General features: G+C 41.4%; 1 protein-coding gene across 2 annotated transcripts in view; it reads right to left on the reverse strand.

Annotated features, from left to right (window-relative positions):
• The window catches only part of Ino80 (INO80 complex ATPase subunit), a 178304-nt gene that overhangs the window by 149461 nt on the left and 14851 nt on the right, over window positions 1–13992 (reverse strand). For both annotated transcript variants that reach the window (XM_045156229.1, XM_045156228.1), the window contains exons 2-5: window positions 6336–6521; window positions 3814–3983; window positions 3646–3713; window positions 2216–2374 (exon numbers count right to left, since the gene is read on the reverse strand). In XM_045156229.1, the coding sequence (XP_045012164.1) occupies window positions 2216–2374; window positions 3646–3713; window positions 3814–3983; window positions 6336–6478 (540 nt within the window). In that variant the 5' untranslated portion in view covers window positions 6479–6521. The remainder of the gene's footprint in view (window positions 1–2215; window positions 2375–3645; window positions 3714–3813; window positions 3984–6335; window positions 6522–13992) is intronic.

Here is a 13992-nt window from a genome sequence, read left to right on the forward strand (position 1 = left end):
AAATAGCATATATTATAAAATAATAATTAGGATGGAGAGATGGCTCAGAGGTTAAAGGTACTTGCTTTACATAGCCTGATGGCTTTTTCCTTTAGTACCCAAGTAAAGCCAGATACATAGTGGCACAAGCATCTGTAGTACAATTGTAGCAGAAGGCTCTGGTGTACCCGTTCTCTTCACACCACGACTTCTCAAATAAATGCATTAATAAATAAATAATCTAAAAACAATAATGAGGGCCAGGGAAATGGCTTAGTGGTTAAGGCGTTTGCCAGTGAAGCCTAAGGACCCCAGTTCGAGTCTCCTGGACCCATGTAAGCCAGATGCACAAGGGGGCACATGCACCTAGGGTTTGTTTACAATGGCTAGAAGACCTGGTGTGCCCATTCTCTTTCTCTCTATCTGCCTCTTCCTCTCTCTCTCTCTCTCTCTCTCCCTCTAATAAATAAAATATTTTTAAAATATAAAAAATATGAGCCGGGTGTGGTGGCACGCGCCTTTAGTTCGAGGCCACCCTGAGAATACAGAGTGAATTCCAGGTCAGCCTGCGCTAGAGTAAGACCCTACCTTGAAAAACCAAAAAATATATATATATATATATATTAAAAATAATAATGACAGGTTGGAGAGACAGCTTAGTGGTTAAGGTGCTTGCCTACAAAGGTTAATGAAATGGTTTCGATTCCCTACTACCCATGTGAAGTTAGATGCACAAAAGGGTGCATGCACCTCAAGTTTGCTAGAGGACCCAGAACAACTGTTCTCTCTTGTCTGTCTCTCTCTCTGCTTACAAATAAATAAATAAAAATATTAAAAAATACAATAAAGTAAGTGAAAGTAAGACCAAGGGGTGGGGTTATGGCTCAGCAGGAAACAGCAATTGATACACAAGCATGAAGACCTAAGTTTAGATCCCAGCACCCAGGAAAAAGCTATGTGTAGCTACCCATGCCTGTAATTCCAGTGCTGAAGGGGGTAAAGACAGGGATATCACTGGAGCTTCCAGTAATCCAATCTTACCACAAAAGAGGAGCTTCAAAACTGGGTGTGGTGGCACATGCCTTTAATCCCAGCACTCTGGAGGCAGAGGTAGGAGGATTGCCGAGAGTTCAAGGCCACCCTGAGAATACATAGTGAATTCCAGGTCAGCCTGAGCTACAGTGAGACCCTACCTCGGAAAAACAAAAAAAATAAAAAATAGAAATAAACAAAACAGCAGCTTCAGGTTCAATGGGAGATTCTGTCTCAGGAAAATACAGTGAAAGAGGGATAGAGGAAGTCACCTGACGTTTTCCTTCAGTCTGTGTACAGGACACAACCTCTCCATGTGGGCATGCACACACAACCCAAAAAAAAAACTAAACAATTAAGCAAACAAACCCAGAGAAAGAAGGTGGACTGGCACTAAAGAGAACAGAATGAGGAATAAAAACTAAGTAAGCTTTCTTTCTAGAATGATGAAAATGTTCTAGAAATGAGACAGTGATGCATGAACACAATATAAATACACTAAAAAAAAGAAAAAAGAAAAACCCACTAAATTGTACTTTTGTGTTGTTGCTGCTTTCTGGTTTTTTGGCTTTTTTTTTTTTTTTTTTTTTTTGAGGCAGAATTTCACACTGGCCCAGGCTGACCTAGAACTTACTCTGTAGCCCGGCTAACCATGAACTCACAATGGTCCTCCTCCTTCAGTGCTGGGAATATAGGCTTGAGCCACCATATGCTGCTTTGAATTGCACCTTTTTGTTTGTAGGCAGAGTCTCACTCTAGCCCAGCCTGTCCTGAAACTCATTCTGTAGACCCAGGCTTGCCTCATGGTGATCCTCCTACCTTAGCCTCCAAGGGATGGAAATAAAGGTGTGAGTCATATTTCCTTTTTCAAGGTAGGCTGACTGGGAATACACTCTCTATATAGTCTCAGGGTAGTCTTGAACTCACAGCAATCCTCCCACCTCTGCCTCCCAAGTGCTGGGGTTAAAGGTGTACACTGCCATACTCAGTGTAGGTCATAATTTTACTACTGGACAAGTGCTTTAACCAAGCTATGGCGATGCCCTTGGGTCACAATTTTAAAGGCTGAACGTTTTGTATGTGAATTGCATCTCAACAAAGCTATAAAAAATGACTACCACCTATATGTAAAGCTAAAATAATGCATGTTTAATGACTGTAAATCAGAGACAGTTAATGTTGAGTGTTCCCTTAAAATGCTCACCTCCTTATCTTTACTGTATCTATTTTGGTGAAGTTTCTTATACTTGTGTAATCGAAGCATGTTGTGCAGTTCTTCTCTGCTGAGATTGAGTTCTTCATCATCATCATCTTCTTCACTCTGAGAATCTGCCTCACTGGACTCATCACTTAAAAGAATGCTCTGGAAAAAAAGGTGAAAATTAAAATATAACTCTTGCTGTGAAGTAATTCCACTTACAATTCTAACTTATTTTTCAGAACGATGACCAAAAGAGCTTGGAGAGTACAGTCTTTTCCGCTTCCCAGATACCACTAAATGTTGAACACCAAGGCAACATAAGGAATAAAGAAAATAATGACATCAAAACAGAAGAGAAACTGGGCCAGGTGTGGAAGCAGAGGCAGAGGCAGGATGATTGCCGTGAGTTTGAGGCCACCCTGAGACTATATAGTGAATTCCAGGTAAATGGGGCTAGAGCACCTACCTGGAAACAGGAGAGGGAGGGGAAGGGAGGGAAAGGAAGGAGAAGGAAGAAAGGGAAAAGGGAAAAGGGGAAGAGAAAGGGAAAGGGGAAAGAAAGAAAAAAAGAAAAGAAATTCTTTGCTGGTAATGGTTAAAAACAAGTTTATAGGGCTGGAGAGATGGCTTAGCAGCTAAGTGCTTGCCTATGAAGCCTAAGAACCCCGGTTCGAGGCTTGATTTTCCAGGACCCAAATTAGCCAGATGCACAAGAGAAGCGCATGCAGCTAGAGTTTGTTTCCAGTAGCTAGAGGCCCTAGCATGCCCATTCTCTGTCTCTCTCTCTCTCTCTCTCTCTCTGTCTCCCCCTCTGTCGCTCTCAAATAAATAAATAAAAATTTTTTAAATGTCATAAACATATTAAAGACTATTACTCTGAGCTGGGCATGGTATTGTCCTTTAAGAGTTAACATTTAGAGCGTTTATAAGCAATGGAGTAGCATAATCTCATTTAAACTCTAAAAATTTTCCTGTGTTGTAGAAACTAGGTGTGGTGCATGCCTTTAATCCCAGCACATGGGAGGCAGATCTAGGAGGATCACCATGAGTTCAAGGCCAACCCGAGATGACACAGTGAATTACAGGTCAGCCTGGGCTAGAGTAAGAACCTACTTTGAAAAACCAACAACAACAAAAAGACTACTAAGCTGCACACTTTTAAAAAATGAATTTCATGGTAAGTGAATTATATCTCAATTTTTAAAAATCTGACGATGAGGGCTACAGAGATGGCTTAGCGGTTAAGCATTTGCCTGCAAAGCCAGATACACAAAGTAGTGCATACATCTAGAGTTACTTTGCAGCAGCTAGAGGCCCTTGTGTGCCCATTTTCTCTTTTTCTCTGCTTGCAAATAAAGTGTCTTATACTCAATAAATACCTAGTTACATTTTAGTAGGTTACCTGGATTGTAAACTTTCTGTTTATCTCTTACCTTTAGCCATTTTCTGCTTTTCTTCAACTTAGAGAAGTTATATAAATTCCCCTTTTCAGACTTTGATTCTGGATAAAGAAACATAAAGAGTAAGAAAAAAAAATAAATAAAAGGATTATTGTCTCACAAAAACCAACAGTCTCAATAGGGATCTCACCCCACACTGACCTGACTGCAGAACTCCATTCAGTGAGTAGGAGTTTAACAATGCAGAATTGCTTGCTTCTGAAGTTTCACCAAGCAGTGAATTGGGAGGCTCTTCTTTTACTTGTATTAAGGGATCCCCAGACTCAGGCAATAAGGGATTACAGTCGTCCAGTCCATCTTCACTGTCATCACTAAAATAGAAGAATGCTAAGTCCATATACACAGTCCATCCAGAAAAATATTGTAATTTACAGTTAGTATAATAGGTCACTTCATAGAATAAATTGAATCTTCAAAAAGATTAATTGTTTATCTGGTGTGTAATATGTGAAGTATGTGTATACAGTGCATGAACAGATCTGCCTGCTCCATGTACACATATGAAGGCTAGAGGAGGATGCTGGATGTCTTCCTTTATCACTCATACACCTTATTTCCTTACTGAGCTAGGTAAGGTGGCACACACCTTTAGTCCCATAAATCAGGAGGCTAGGGGAGGAGGATTGCTGTGATTGGGAGGCCAGCCTGGTACTACAGAGTGAGCCTTGCTACAAAAAAAAAAAAAAAAAAAAGTCTCTTACTGATCCTGGAACTTCCTGTTTTTGGTTAGTCTAGCAGACCAGGGTGCCCCAGAAATCCTATGTTCCCCTCAGTTATGAGGTTACAGACATGAGCAACCATACTCATCCATCTTCTTGAAATCTTTTTTTTTTTTTTTAATTTATTTGAGAACGACAGACAGAGAAAAGGAGGCAGAGAGAAAGAGAGAGAGAATGGGTGTACCAGGGCTTCCAGCCACTGCAAACAAACTCCAGACGTGTGCACCACCTTGCGCATCTGGCTAATGTGGGTCCTGGGGAATAAAGCCTTGAACTGGGGTCCTTAGGGTTCACAGGCAAGGGCTTAACAGCTAAGCCATCTCTCTAGCCCTCATCCATCTTCTTTATAAGGTGGGTGCTAGGCATCAAACTCAGGCTTGCTGTTACAAGCACTCTTACCTACTCCAGCTATCATCCCAGCTCTTGACTTTTTTTTTAAATTTTTTTTTACTTTTTGAGGTAGGGTCTTCTCTATCCCAAGCTGACCTGGAATCACTATGTAGTCTCAGGGTGGCCTTGAACTCATAGAGATCCTCCTACCTCTGCCTCCTGAGTGCTAGGATTAAAGGCATGTACCACCATGCCTGGCTTTACTATGTTTTATTTGAAAGAAGTAAAAAGAAAATGTAAAACACAATCACAATATAATTCAATTTTAAAAATCTACAGGGAGGTGCTAGGAAGATGACTAAGCAGTTAAAGGTGCTTGCCAGAAAAGCCTGAAGAGGGTTAGGAAGATGGCTTAGTGGTTAAGGTGCTTGACTGCAAAGCCAAAGGACCTTCACCAGTACCCATGTAAAGCCAGATGCAGTGGTGTATGTACCTGAAATGGCCCACCCCATTCTCTTTCTCTCTCTCCTTCTCTCTCTCTCAATCTGCTTATAAATAAATTTTAAAAACAAGAAAAGGGCTAGAGAGATGGCTTGGTAGTTGAGAGATGGCTTAGTGGTTAAGGCACTTGCCTGCAAAGCCAAAAAGCCCAGGTTCAACTCCCCAGAACCCATATAAGTCTAATGCACAAGATGGCATGTGCATCTGGAGTTTGTCTACAGTGGCTGGACACATGACTATATGACTTTTTTTCTCTCTTTCTCTCAAAAATAATAAAGGCTGAAGAGATGGCTTAGTAGTTAAGGTGTTTGCCTGCAAAGCCAAAGGACCTCGGTTCAATTCCACAGGACTCACGTAAACCAGATGCACAAGGTGGCACATGCATCTGGAGCTCGTTTGTAGTGGCTGGAGGCCCTGGCACACCCATTCTCTTTCTCTCTGCCTCTTTCTTGCTTTCTCAAATAAGTAAATTAATTAAATTAAAAATAAATAAGTAAAAACAAAAAAATATAGTAAAAAAAAAAGGAAGGCAGGCAGGTAGGCAGGCAGGCGGGCGGGCCGGCCGGCCTAAGAATGCATATTTAAATCTCCGGGTCCAACATAGCCAGAAGCACAGTGACGCAAGAGCAGCAATGTCGTACATGTGCTCAAGGGGGTACACAGATCTGCAATTTGTTCATATCAGCTGGTCCTAGCACACCCATTCTCTCATTCTCTTTCTGCCTTTCTCTCTCCAAAATAAAATAATATTAATAAATTAAGCCAGGTGTGGTGGAGCATGCCTTTAATCCCAGCACTGGGAGGCTGAGGTAGGACTGCTGTGGGTTTGAAGCTGCCCTGAGAGATTACATGGTGAATTTCAGGTCAGCCTGGGTTAGAGTAAAACCCTATTTTGAAAAACAAAAAAAAGAGAACCCTGATGATCCACATTCAATTCCCCAGAAACCCAAGTAAAACTGGATAGGCATTTGATTGCAGCAGTAAAATAATCTGGCTGTACCTATGCATGCAAATAAATTAAAATTCAAAAGAAGATCAAACAAAAGATCAACAGGGACTTAAGAAATTAAAATATGATAAAATATTACTATACACAAAAGTGAAATAATATACCTAGAAATATTCCTATTGAAGATGGCTGAAGTTTGTCGCAGAAAATGGTCCAATCGCAGGGCCCTCTCCAGGTACTGAAGATAGAGAGGCTTTGCCAGCTCAGTGCAGCCGCCATCGTCACCGGCACCCAACTCCGAGGCCATAGAACAAATCTGTCTTCATGCACAAGGGCCTCCGTCTGTGCGGCTACAGGATGGAGAGTAGTAAGAAGTGAAAACACTAGACATCTTCCCTTTCTCTTCTGTGCATGTTTTCAGATTATCTTCAAACAAGACCTTGAAAGGACAACCAAGTGTATGTAGAAAGTTTATTAGATACTGCCACACAATGCAAACACACAAATTCTTTTTAAAAAGATGGGAAGATGCTGGGTGTGGTGGCACACGCCTTTAATCCCAGCACTGGGGAGGCAGAGGTAGGAGGTAGGAGGCCACCCTGAGACTACCTAGTGAATTCCAGGTCAGCCTGGGCTACAGTGAGACAATATCTTGGAAAAAAAATAAAAATAAAAAAAAAAAAGGAAGGGAATAACATCAGAATACAGAAACACTAAAAAAATAAATATAATATTACAAATATTGGGGGGGGGGGGGCACTGGAGAGATGGCTTAGTGGTTAAGGTGTTTGCCTGCAAAGCCAACGATCCCAGTTTGATTTTCCAGGACCCACGTAAGCCAGATACACAAGGGGGCACATGCATCTGGAGTTCGTTTGCAGTGGCTGGAGCCCTGGTGCACCTGTTCTCTCTCTCTCTTCTCTTTCTCTCTCTCAAAAAATATATATATATAATAATTTTTTAAATTTATTTCTGCAAAGAGAGAGGAAAATAATGGGCATGTAGCCGGGCATGGTGGCACATGCCTTTAATCCCAGCACTCGGGAGGCAGAGGTAGGAGGATTGCCATGAGTTCAAGGCCACCCTGAGATGACAGAGTTAATTCCAGGTCAGCCTGGACCAGAGTGAGACCCTACCTCGAAAAACCAAAAAAAAAAAAAAGAAAAAGAATGGGCATGCCAGGGTCTTCTACCACTGTAAACAAACTGCAGACACATGTGCAACTGCTTTACATGGGTACCAGGGAAGCCAACTCAGAACATAAAGCATTGCAAACAAGGAACTTTAACCACTAACCCATCTCTCCAGCACAAATACGCTTTTTTGAAGCAGTACGTTAGAATGTACACTAACTTCCCTTCCCCCCCTAAAATTAGTAATTATAACAATCATGAATAGACAACTATCCAATACATGCTGGGGATATGGCTCAGCAGTTAAAGGCACTTACGTGCAAAACCTGTAGGACAGGGTTCTATTCCCCAGACAACCAGGTAAAGCCAAACACCAAAATCTGTTACACGTGTCTAGCATTCATTTACAGGAGCAAGAGACACATACAGGCTAGAGAGATGACTGAGCCGATAAGGCACTTGTCTACAAAGCTTAAGGACCCTGGTTCAATACCCCAGTACCCATGTAAAAACAGATGCACAAAAATGACACAGGTGTTTGGAGTTCATCTGCAGGGGCTAGAGCCCTGGCATACCCATTCTGTCTCTGCCTCTTCCTTTCTCTCTCTCTCTCAAACAAATAAAATAATAATAATAAGCACGAGCTTGGGCTGGAGGGATGGCTAGGCAGTTGAGGGGCTTGCCTGCAAAGCCAAAGAACCCAGGTTCAATTCCCCAAGACTCAAGTAAGCCAGATGCACAGGGCAGGGGCACATGCATCTGGAGTTTGTTTGCAGTGGCTGGAGGCCCTGGCGCACCCATTCTCTCCCCAACCCCTGCCTGTTTCTGTATCTCTCTCTCTCAAATAATTTAAAAAAATAAAAAAGAGTGACCTGCTGGTAAAGATGGCAGTGTACTGGCCACACCAAAGCAGCTTAGGGGGAGAAAACCACCAAAAAACACACCTCCCCCAAAAAGTGAAGGTGTGAAGAATTCATCACCTCAGCAGAGACGCAGGAGAAACCAGATCTTTTAGAACCCATGCATGCACCAGCACTGGTTCCAGCCAGCAGTTTCCTGGGAAGAGCTACCTGCCTGGTCCTAGCAGAATTGGCAGAAGCAAAACCACTGGGAACTCTCCACTCACACCAGCCTCACAAAGTCAAGAAACATGAAGGAGAAGACAATAGGTACCATCTGAGCAGCTCCAGAATAATTTCAGGCACTCACACCAGCCAGCCTTCCCCCTACCACCAGCACTGGGACTCCAAGGGTTCTCTTTACCCTCAGGCACATAGCATACAGCACAGCTGACTGGAACAGCAGATCCACCCACCCAAAATACTGAGCCAAGCCCACACCAAAACAGAGAGAGAACCAGGCGGGCACTCAGCATAGTGAGACCAGAAGCCATCCCAAAAGGTAACAGGGCCTATTTATACTGGGTCAATACCTACTCCAAAGCTAGGTATATAGGCTGGAACTAGAAGTGTTAATCAAACCTTCCATGTCAGAGCAGATTATGTGTTAGATTTTTTTTGGTCAGATTTGTCATCCTTAAGTAAAATGTTTTGGGCTTGACTTGTTGCTTTTGATATTTCCTAAATTATAGTGCCTTTTTGTCTTTTTATTCTGTCCTTAGGGACAGGGTCTCACTCAGTCCCAGGCTGAACTCATTACAGACCAGGAATCTCCCATTACACAGGATTAAAGTTTTCAGTAAATACACACCCTTAAAGACTTTGACTTTCTTTGGTTATCTGTTTGCTTTAATCCCCACTCTTACATTAATACTCTGTAGTGGTTTTTTTCTTGTTGCTAATATTTTGTTTGTTTGTTTTTTTGAGGTAGGATTTCACTCTAGCTCAGGCTGACCTGGAATTCACTATGTAGTCTCAGGGTGGCCCTGAACTCACATTGATCCTCCAATCTCTGCCTCCCAGTGCTGGGATTAAAGGTGTGCCTTATTTATTTATTTGAGAGAAAAAGAGACAGACAGAGACAGAGACAAGGGCATATCAGGGCCTTAGCTGCTAAGCCATCCCTCTAGCTCTCTGCGCTATTTTGTAGTTGAGTGTGGATACTGCTCAATTAGATTTTAGAATTTGCTTGTATTTTGCTCCATGTAGCATACTAGAATACATCTTGGGGCTCCTACCCTGAAGATACATAACTTCTAATGTGTACTTCTAAGAATTCAGCAGGTAACTAAAAAAAAAAAAAAAAAACAAGCATTAAATTCACAAAAGATGCAAAAATCAGGCTGGAGTGATGGCTTAGTGGTTAAGGTATTTGCCTGTGAAGCCAAAGGACACAGGTTCAATTTCCCAGGACCCATGTAAGCCAGACGTACAAGGTGGTACATGTGTCTGGAGTTTGTTTGCTAGAGACCTCGGCATGACCATTCTCTCTCCCTTCTCTTTCAAATAAATAAAATAAAAACAAAGTATTTTTTAAAAGATACAAAAATCTATATATAATACAAGAAACAAAATAAATCAAGAAATCAAGACAATGTAATTACACCAAAAATTATAAATCCATCAGAAATTATCTCCAGTGAGAGTGAAATAGAAGAAATGGCTGGCAAAGAATTCAAAAGAATGATTATGGGCTGGAGAGATGGCTTAGTGGTTAAGCGCTTGCCTGTGAAGCCTAAGGACCCTGGTTCGAGGCTCGGCTCCCCAGGTCCCACGTTAGCCAGATACACAAGGGGGCGCACGCGTCTGGAGTCCGTTTGCAAAGGCTGGAAGCCCTGGCGCGCCCACTCTCTCTCTCTCCCTCTGTCTTTCTGTGTCTGTCGCTCTCAAATAAATAAATAAATAATTAAAAAAAAAGAATGATTATAACTATGTTTGAAGAAATCAAAGGAATCAAAGAAAACAAATTCATGAAGGAATCCAAACAGAACACAGGAAATCAACTTAGTGAAATAAGGAGGCCAATACAAGTCATGAGTAAGGAAACAGAACTATTAAAAACATACCAATCAGAAATACTAGAAATGCAAAACAGGGTTAAGTCAAATAGAAAACTCTGTAGGTCTCACCAATAGAAGGAGGAGAGGATAGAATATCTAAACTAGAAGACAAGGTTGCAGATAAGATAAATAGGAATGTATGAACAGAAATTTCAAGACACTATTAAGAGATCAGCCCTGGGCTGGAGAGATGGCCTAGCAGTTAAGTGTTTGTCTGTAAAGCCCAAGAACCCCGGTTCAAGGCTCTATTCCCCAGGACCCACGTAAGCCAGATGCACAAGGTGGCACATGCATCTGGAGTTTGTTTACAATGGGTGGAGGCCCTGGCATGCCCATTCTCTCTCTCTCTCTTTCTCTCTCTGTCTCTCTCAAATAAAAAATAAAATAACCAGGCATGATGGCACAGAGGTAAGAGAATAGCCATGAGTTGGAGGCTACCCTGAGACTACATAGTGAATTCAAGGTCACCATGGACCAGAGTGAAACCCTACCTCAAAAAGAGAGAGAAAGAGGGCTTAGCCGTTAAGGCGTTTGCCTGCAAAGTCAAAAGACCCTGTTTTGATTCCCCAGGATCCACATAAGCCAGATGCACAAGAGGGTGCATTCATCTGGAGTTTGTTTGCAGTGGCTGGATGCCCTGGTATGCCCATTCTCTCTCTCTCTCCCCCTTTATCAAATAAATAAATAGGGCTGGAGAGATGGCTTAAAGGTCAAGCACTTGCCTATGAAGCCTAAGGACCCCAGTTCGAGGCTCAATTCCCCAGGACCCACATAAGCCAGATGCACAAGGGGGCACATATGTCTGGAGTTCATCTGCAATGACTGGAGGCCCAGGCGCGCCCATTCTCTCTATCTGCATCTTTCTCTCTGTGTCTGTCGCTCTCAAATAAATAAATAAAAGTAATCAAAAAATAAATAAATAAAATACATTTTAAAAAGAGAGACATCAAACGTAAGGTAGGGTATAGTAGAAAGAGAACAATTTCAATTGAAAGGTATAGGAGGTATTTCCAGCAAAAAAAATTTCCTACAAATAGGGAAAGAGATGAGAATACAGATACTGGAAGCCTATAGAACACCAAACAAACAAAACCTTGAAAGAACCTCTCCATGCCATTTTATAATTGAACTACTAAAAATACAGCCAAGGAAAACATATTGATAGCAGTTAGAGAAAAACATCAAGTCCCATATAAAAGTAAGTCCATCAGGTTAACAGCAGATTCTCAGGGTGTGGTGGCACACACCTTTAATCCTAGCACTCAGGATGCAGATGTAAGAGGATTGCTATGAGTTCAAAGCCACCCTGAGACTACATAGTGAATTCCAGGTCAGTCTAGGCTAGAGTAAAACCCTATGAATAAAGCCAGAAGGGCTTGGAATGAAGTATTCCAAGTTCTGAAAGGTAACAACTGAAAGGTAACAAGATTACTATATCCAACACAAAGCTGTCCATCCAAATTGATGGAGGAGAGAGGACTTTGCACAAAAACAGGCTAAAGGAGGGCTGAAGAGAAAGCTTAATGGTTGAGGCATTTGCTTGTGAAGCCAAAGGACCCAGGTTCAATTCCTCAGGACCCACATAAGCCAGATACACAAGGTAATGCATTTGTCTGGAGTGGTTAGAGGCCCTGGCATGCCCATTCTCTGTCCGCGTTTCATCTCACCTCCTCCCCTCCCCTCTCCTCTCCTCTTCTCTCTCTCTCTCTGCTTGCAAATAAATAAATAAATTTTTTAAAAAGGCTAAAGGAATATATGACCACTAAAGCAGCTCTACAGAAAATACCTGAAAGAATCCTGCACACTGAAGAGAAAGAAAAGCACACACATGAGATAACAGGGGGGAAAAAAAACATATTCAAATAATTGTTAATAAAAGAGAGTAAAAGAAAAACAGTAAGCACTACAAACCAAGAATTATGGTGAAATAAATACACACCTTTCACCCTTTCAATAGTAACTCTTAACATCAATGGCCTCCATAAAAAGACAAATGCTTGCAGACTGGATGAAAAGGCAGAATCCTTCTGTTTGCTATCTCCAAGAAATTCAACTATCCATAAAAAACAGATAGCAAAGCCAGGCATGGTTGCACATGCCTAATTCCATCACTCAGGAGGCAGAGGTAGGAAGATCACCATGAATTCAAGTAAACTCTGAGACTACATAGTGAATTCCAGGTCAGCCTGAGCTAGAGTGAGACCCTACTTTGACCCCCCTCCCACAACCACACCCCCCAAAAAAGACACAAGAGTATCTAGAATCTTAGTGTGAGAGGATGGAAAATGGTATTTCAAGTAAATGGGCCTAGGAAACAGACAGGTATTGCTATCTGAATATCTGACATGATAGACTTCAAACCAAAATTAGTAAGAAAAGATAAAGAATGTCACTTTATATTGATTAAAGGGACAATTCAACAGGAGGACATTACAATGCTGGAAATATGCAAACCTAACAAGGATGCTCCCAATTTCATAAAATAAGCACTACTTGACTGAAGGTCACAAATAACACCAAACTCAATTGTACTGAGTTACTTCAATACCCAGCTCTCATCAATTGACAGGTCATCCGGGCAAAACATAAAACAGAGAAGCATCTGGATTAAATGAGATCATGGAACAAATTGACCTAACAGATACATACAGAACAGCCCATCCAAATACAGTAGAATACATTCCTTTCAGCAGCACATGGAACAGTCTCTACAATAGACCATAAATTAAGACACAAAGCAAATATTAACAAATACAGGAAAAGTGAACTAATTCCTTGTACTTTATATGACCACAATGAGATTAAACTACAAAGCTACAGCAAGAAAAACTATATAAAATACACAAAATCATGGAAACTAAACAGTACACTACTGAGTGATGAATGAATGGGTCACTGTAGAAATCAAGAAGGAAATCAAGTTGGGCAGGGTGGTGTACGCCTTTAATCCCAGCACTGGGAAGGCAGAGGTAGGAGGATCACCTTGAATTCAAGGCCACCCTGCGACTACATAGTGAATTCCAGGTCAGCCTAAACTGGAGTGAGACTCTACCCTGAAAAACCAAAAAGGAAATAAAAAATTCATAGTCAAATGAAAACAATAATACAACACAGCAAAACCATAAGAAATGAGGAAGTCAGTCCTAAAAGGCAAATATATACCTTTCAGTGCCTATATTAAATTATAAAGCCAGGCATGGTGGTGCACACCTTTAATCCCAGCACTCAGGAGGCAGAGGGTAGGTGGATCCCTGTGAGTTTGAGGCCACCCTGAGACTAGAGTAAATTCCAGGTCAGTCTGAGCTAGGGTGGGACTCTACCTCGAAACATAATAAACAAAGGGAGCTGGACGTACAGCTTAGTGGTTAAGGTGCTTGCCAGGGAAGCCTAAGAACTGAGGTTTGATTCCATACTACCCATGTAAGCCAGATATACAAAGTGGCACATGCTTCTGGAGTTTATCTGCAGCAGCTAGAGTTCTAGTGTGCCCAATTCTCTCTTCTCTCTATCTCTGCCTGCAAATAAATAAATAAAAAGATCGGAAGTTTAAATATTAAAAAAAAATTGTGATGGGGAGGTAATATGATGGAGAATGGAATTTCAAAGGAGAAAGTGGGGGGGGGAGGAAGGGAATTAACATGGGATTTTTTTATAATCATGGAAAATGCTAATAAAAATTAAAAGAAAAAGAAAAATAAAAAAGAAAGAAAGAAAATGAAGATTAAACTA

The sequence above is a fragment of the Jaculus jaculus genome, chromosome 8 (genome assembly GCF_020740685.1).
Source record: "Jaculus jaculus isolate mJacJac1 chromosome 8, mJacJac1.mat.Y.cur, whole genome shotgun sequence".
In the NCBI taxonomy this organism is placed as follows: domain Eukaryota; kingdom Metazoa; phylum Chordata; class Mammalia; order Rodentia; family Dipodidae; genus Jaculus; species Jaculus jaculus.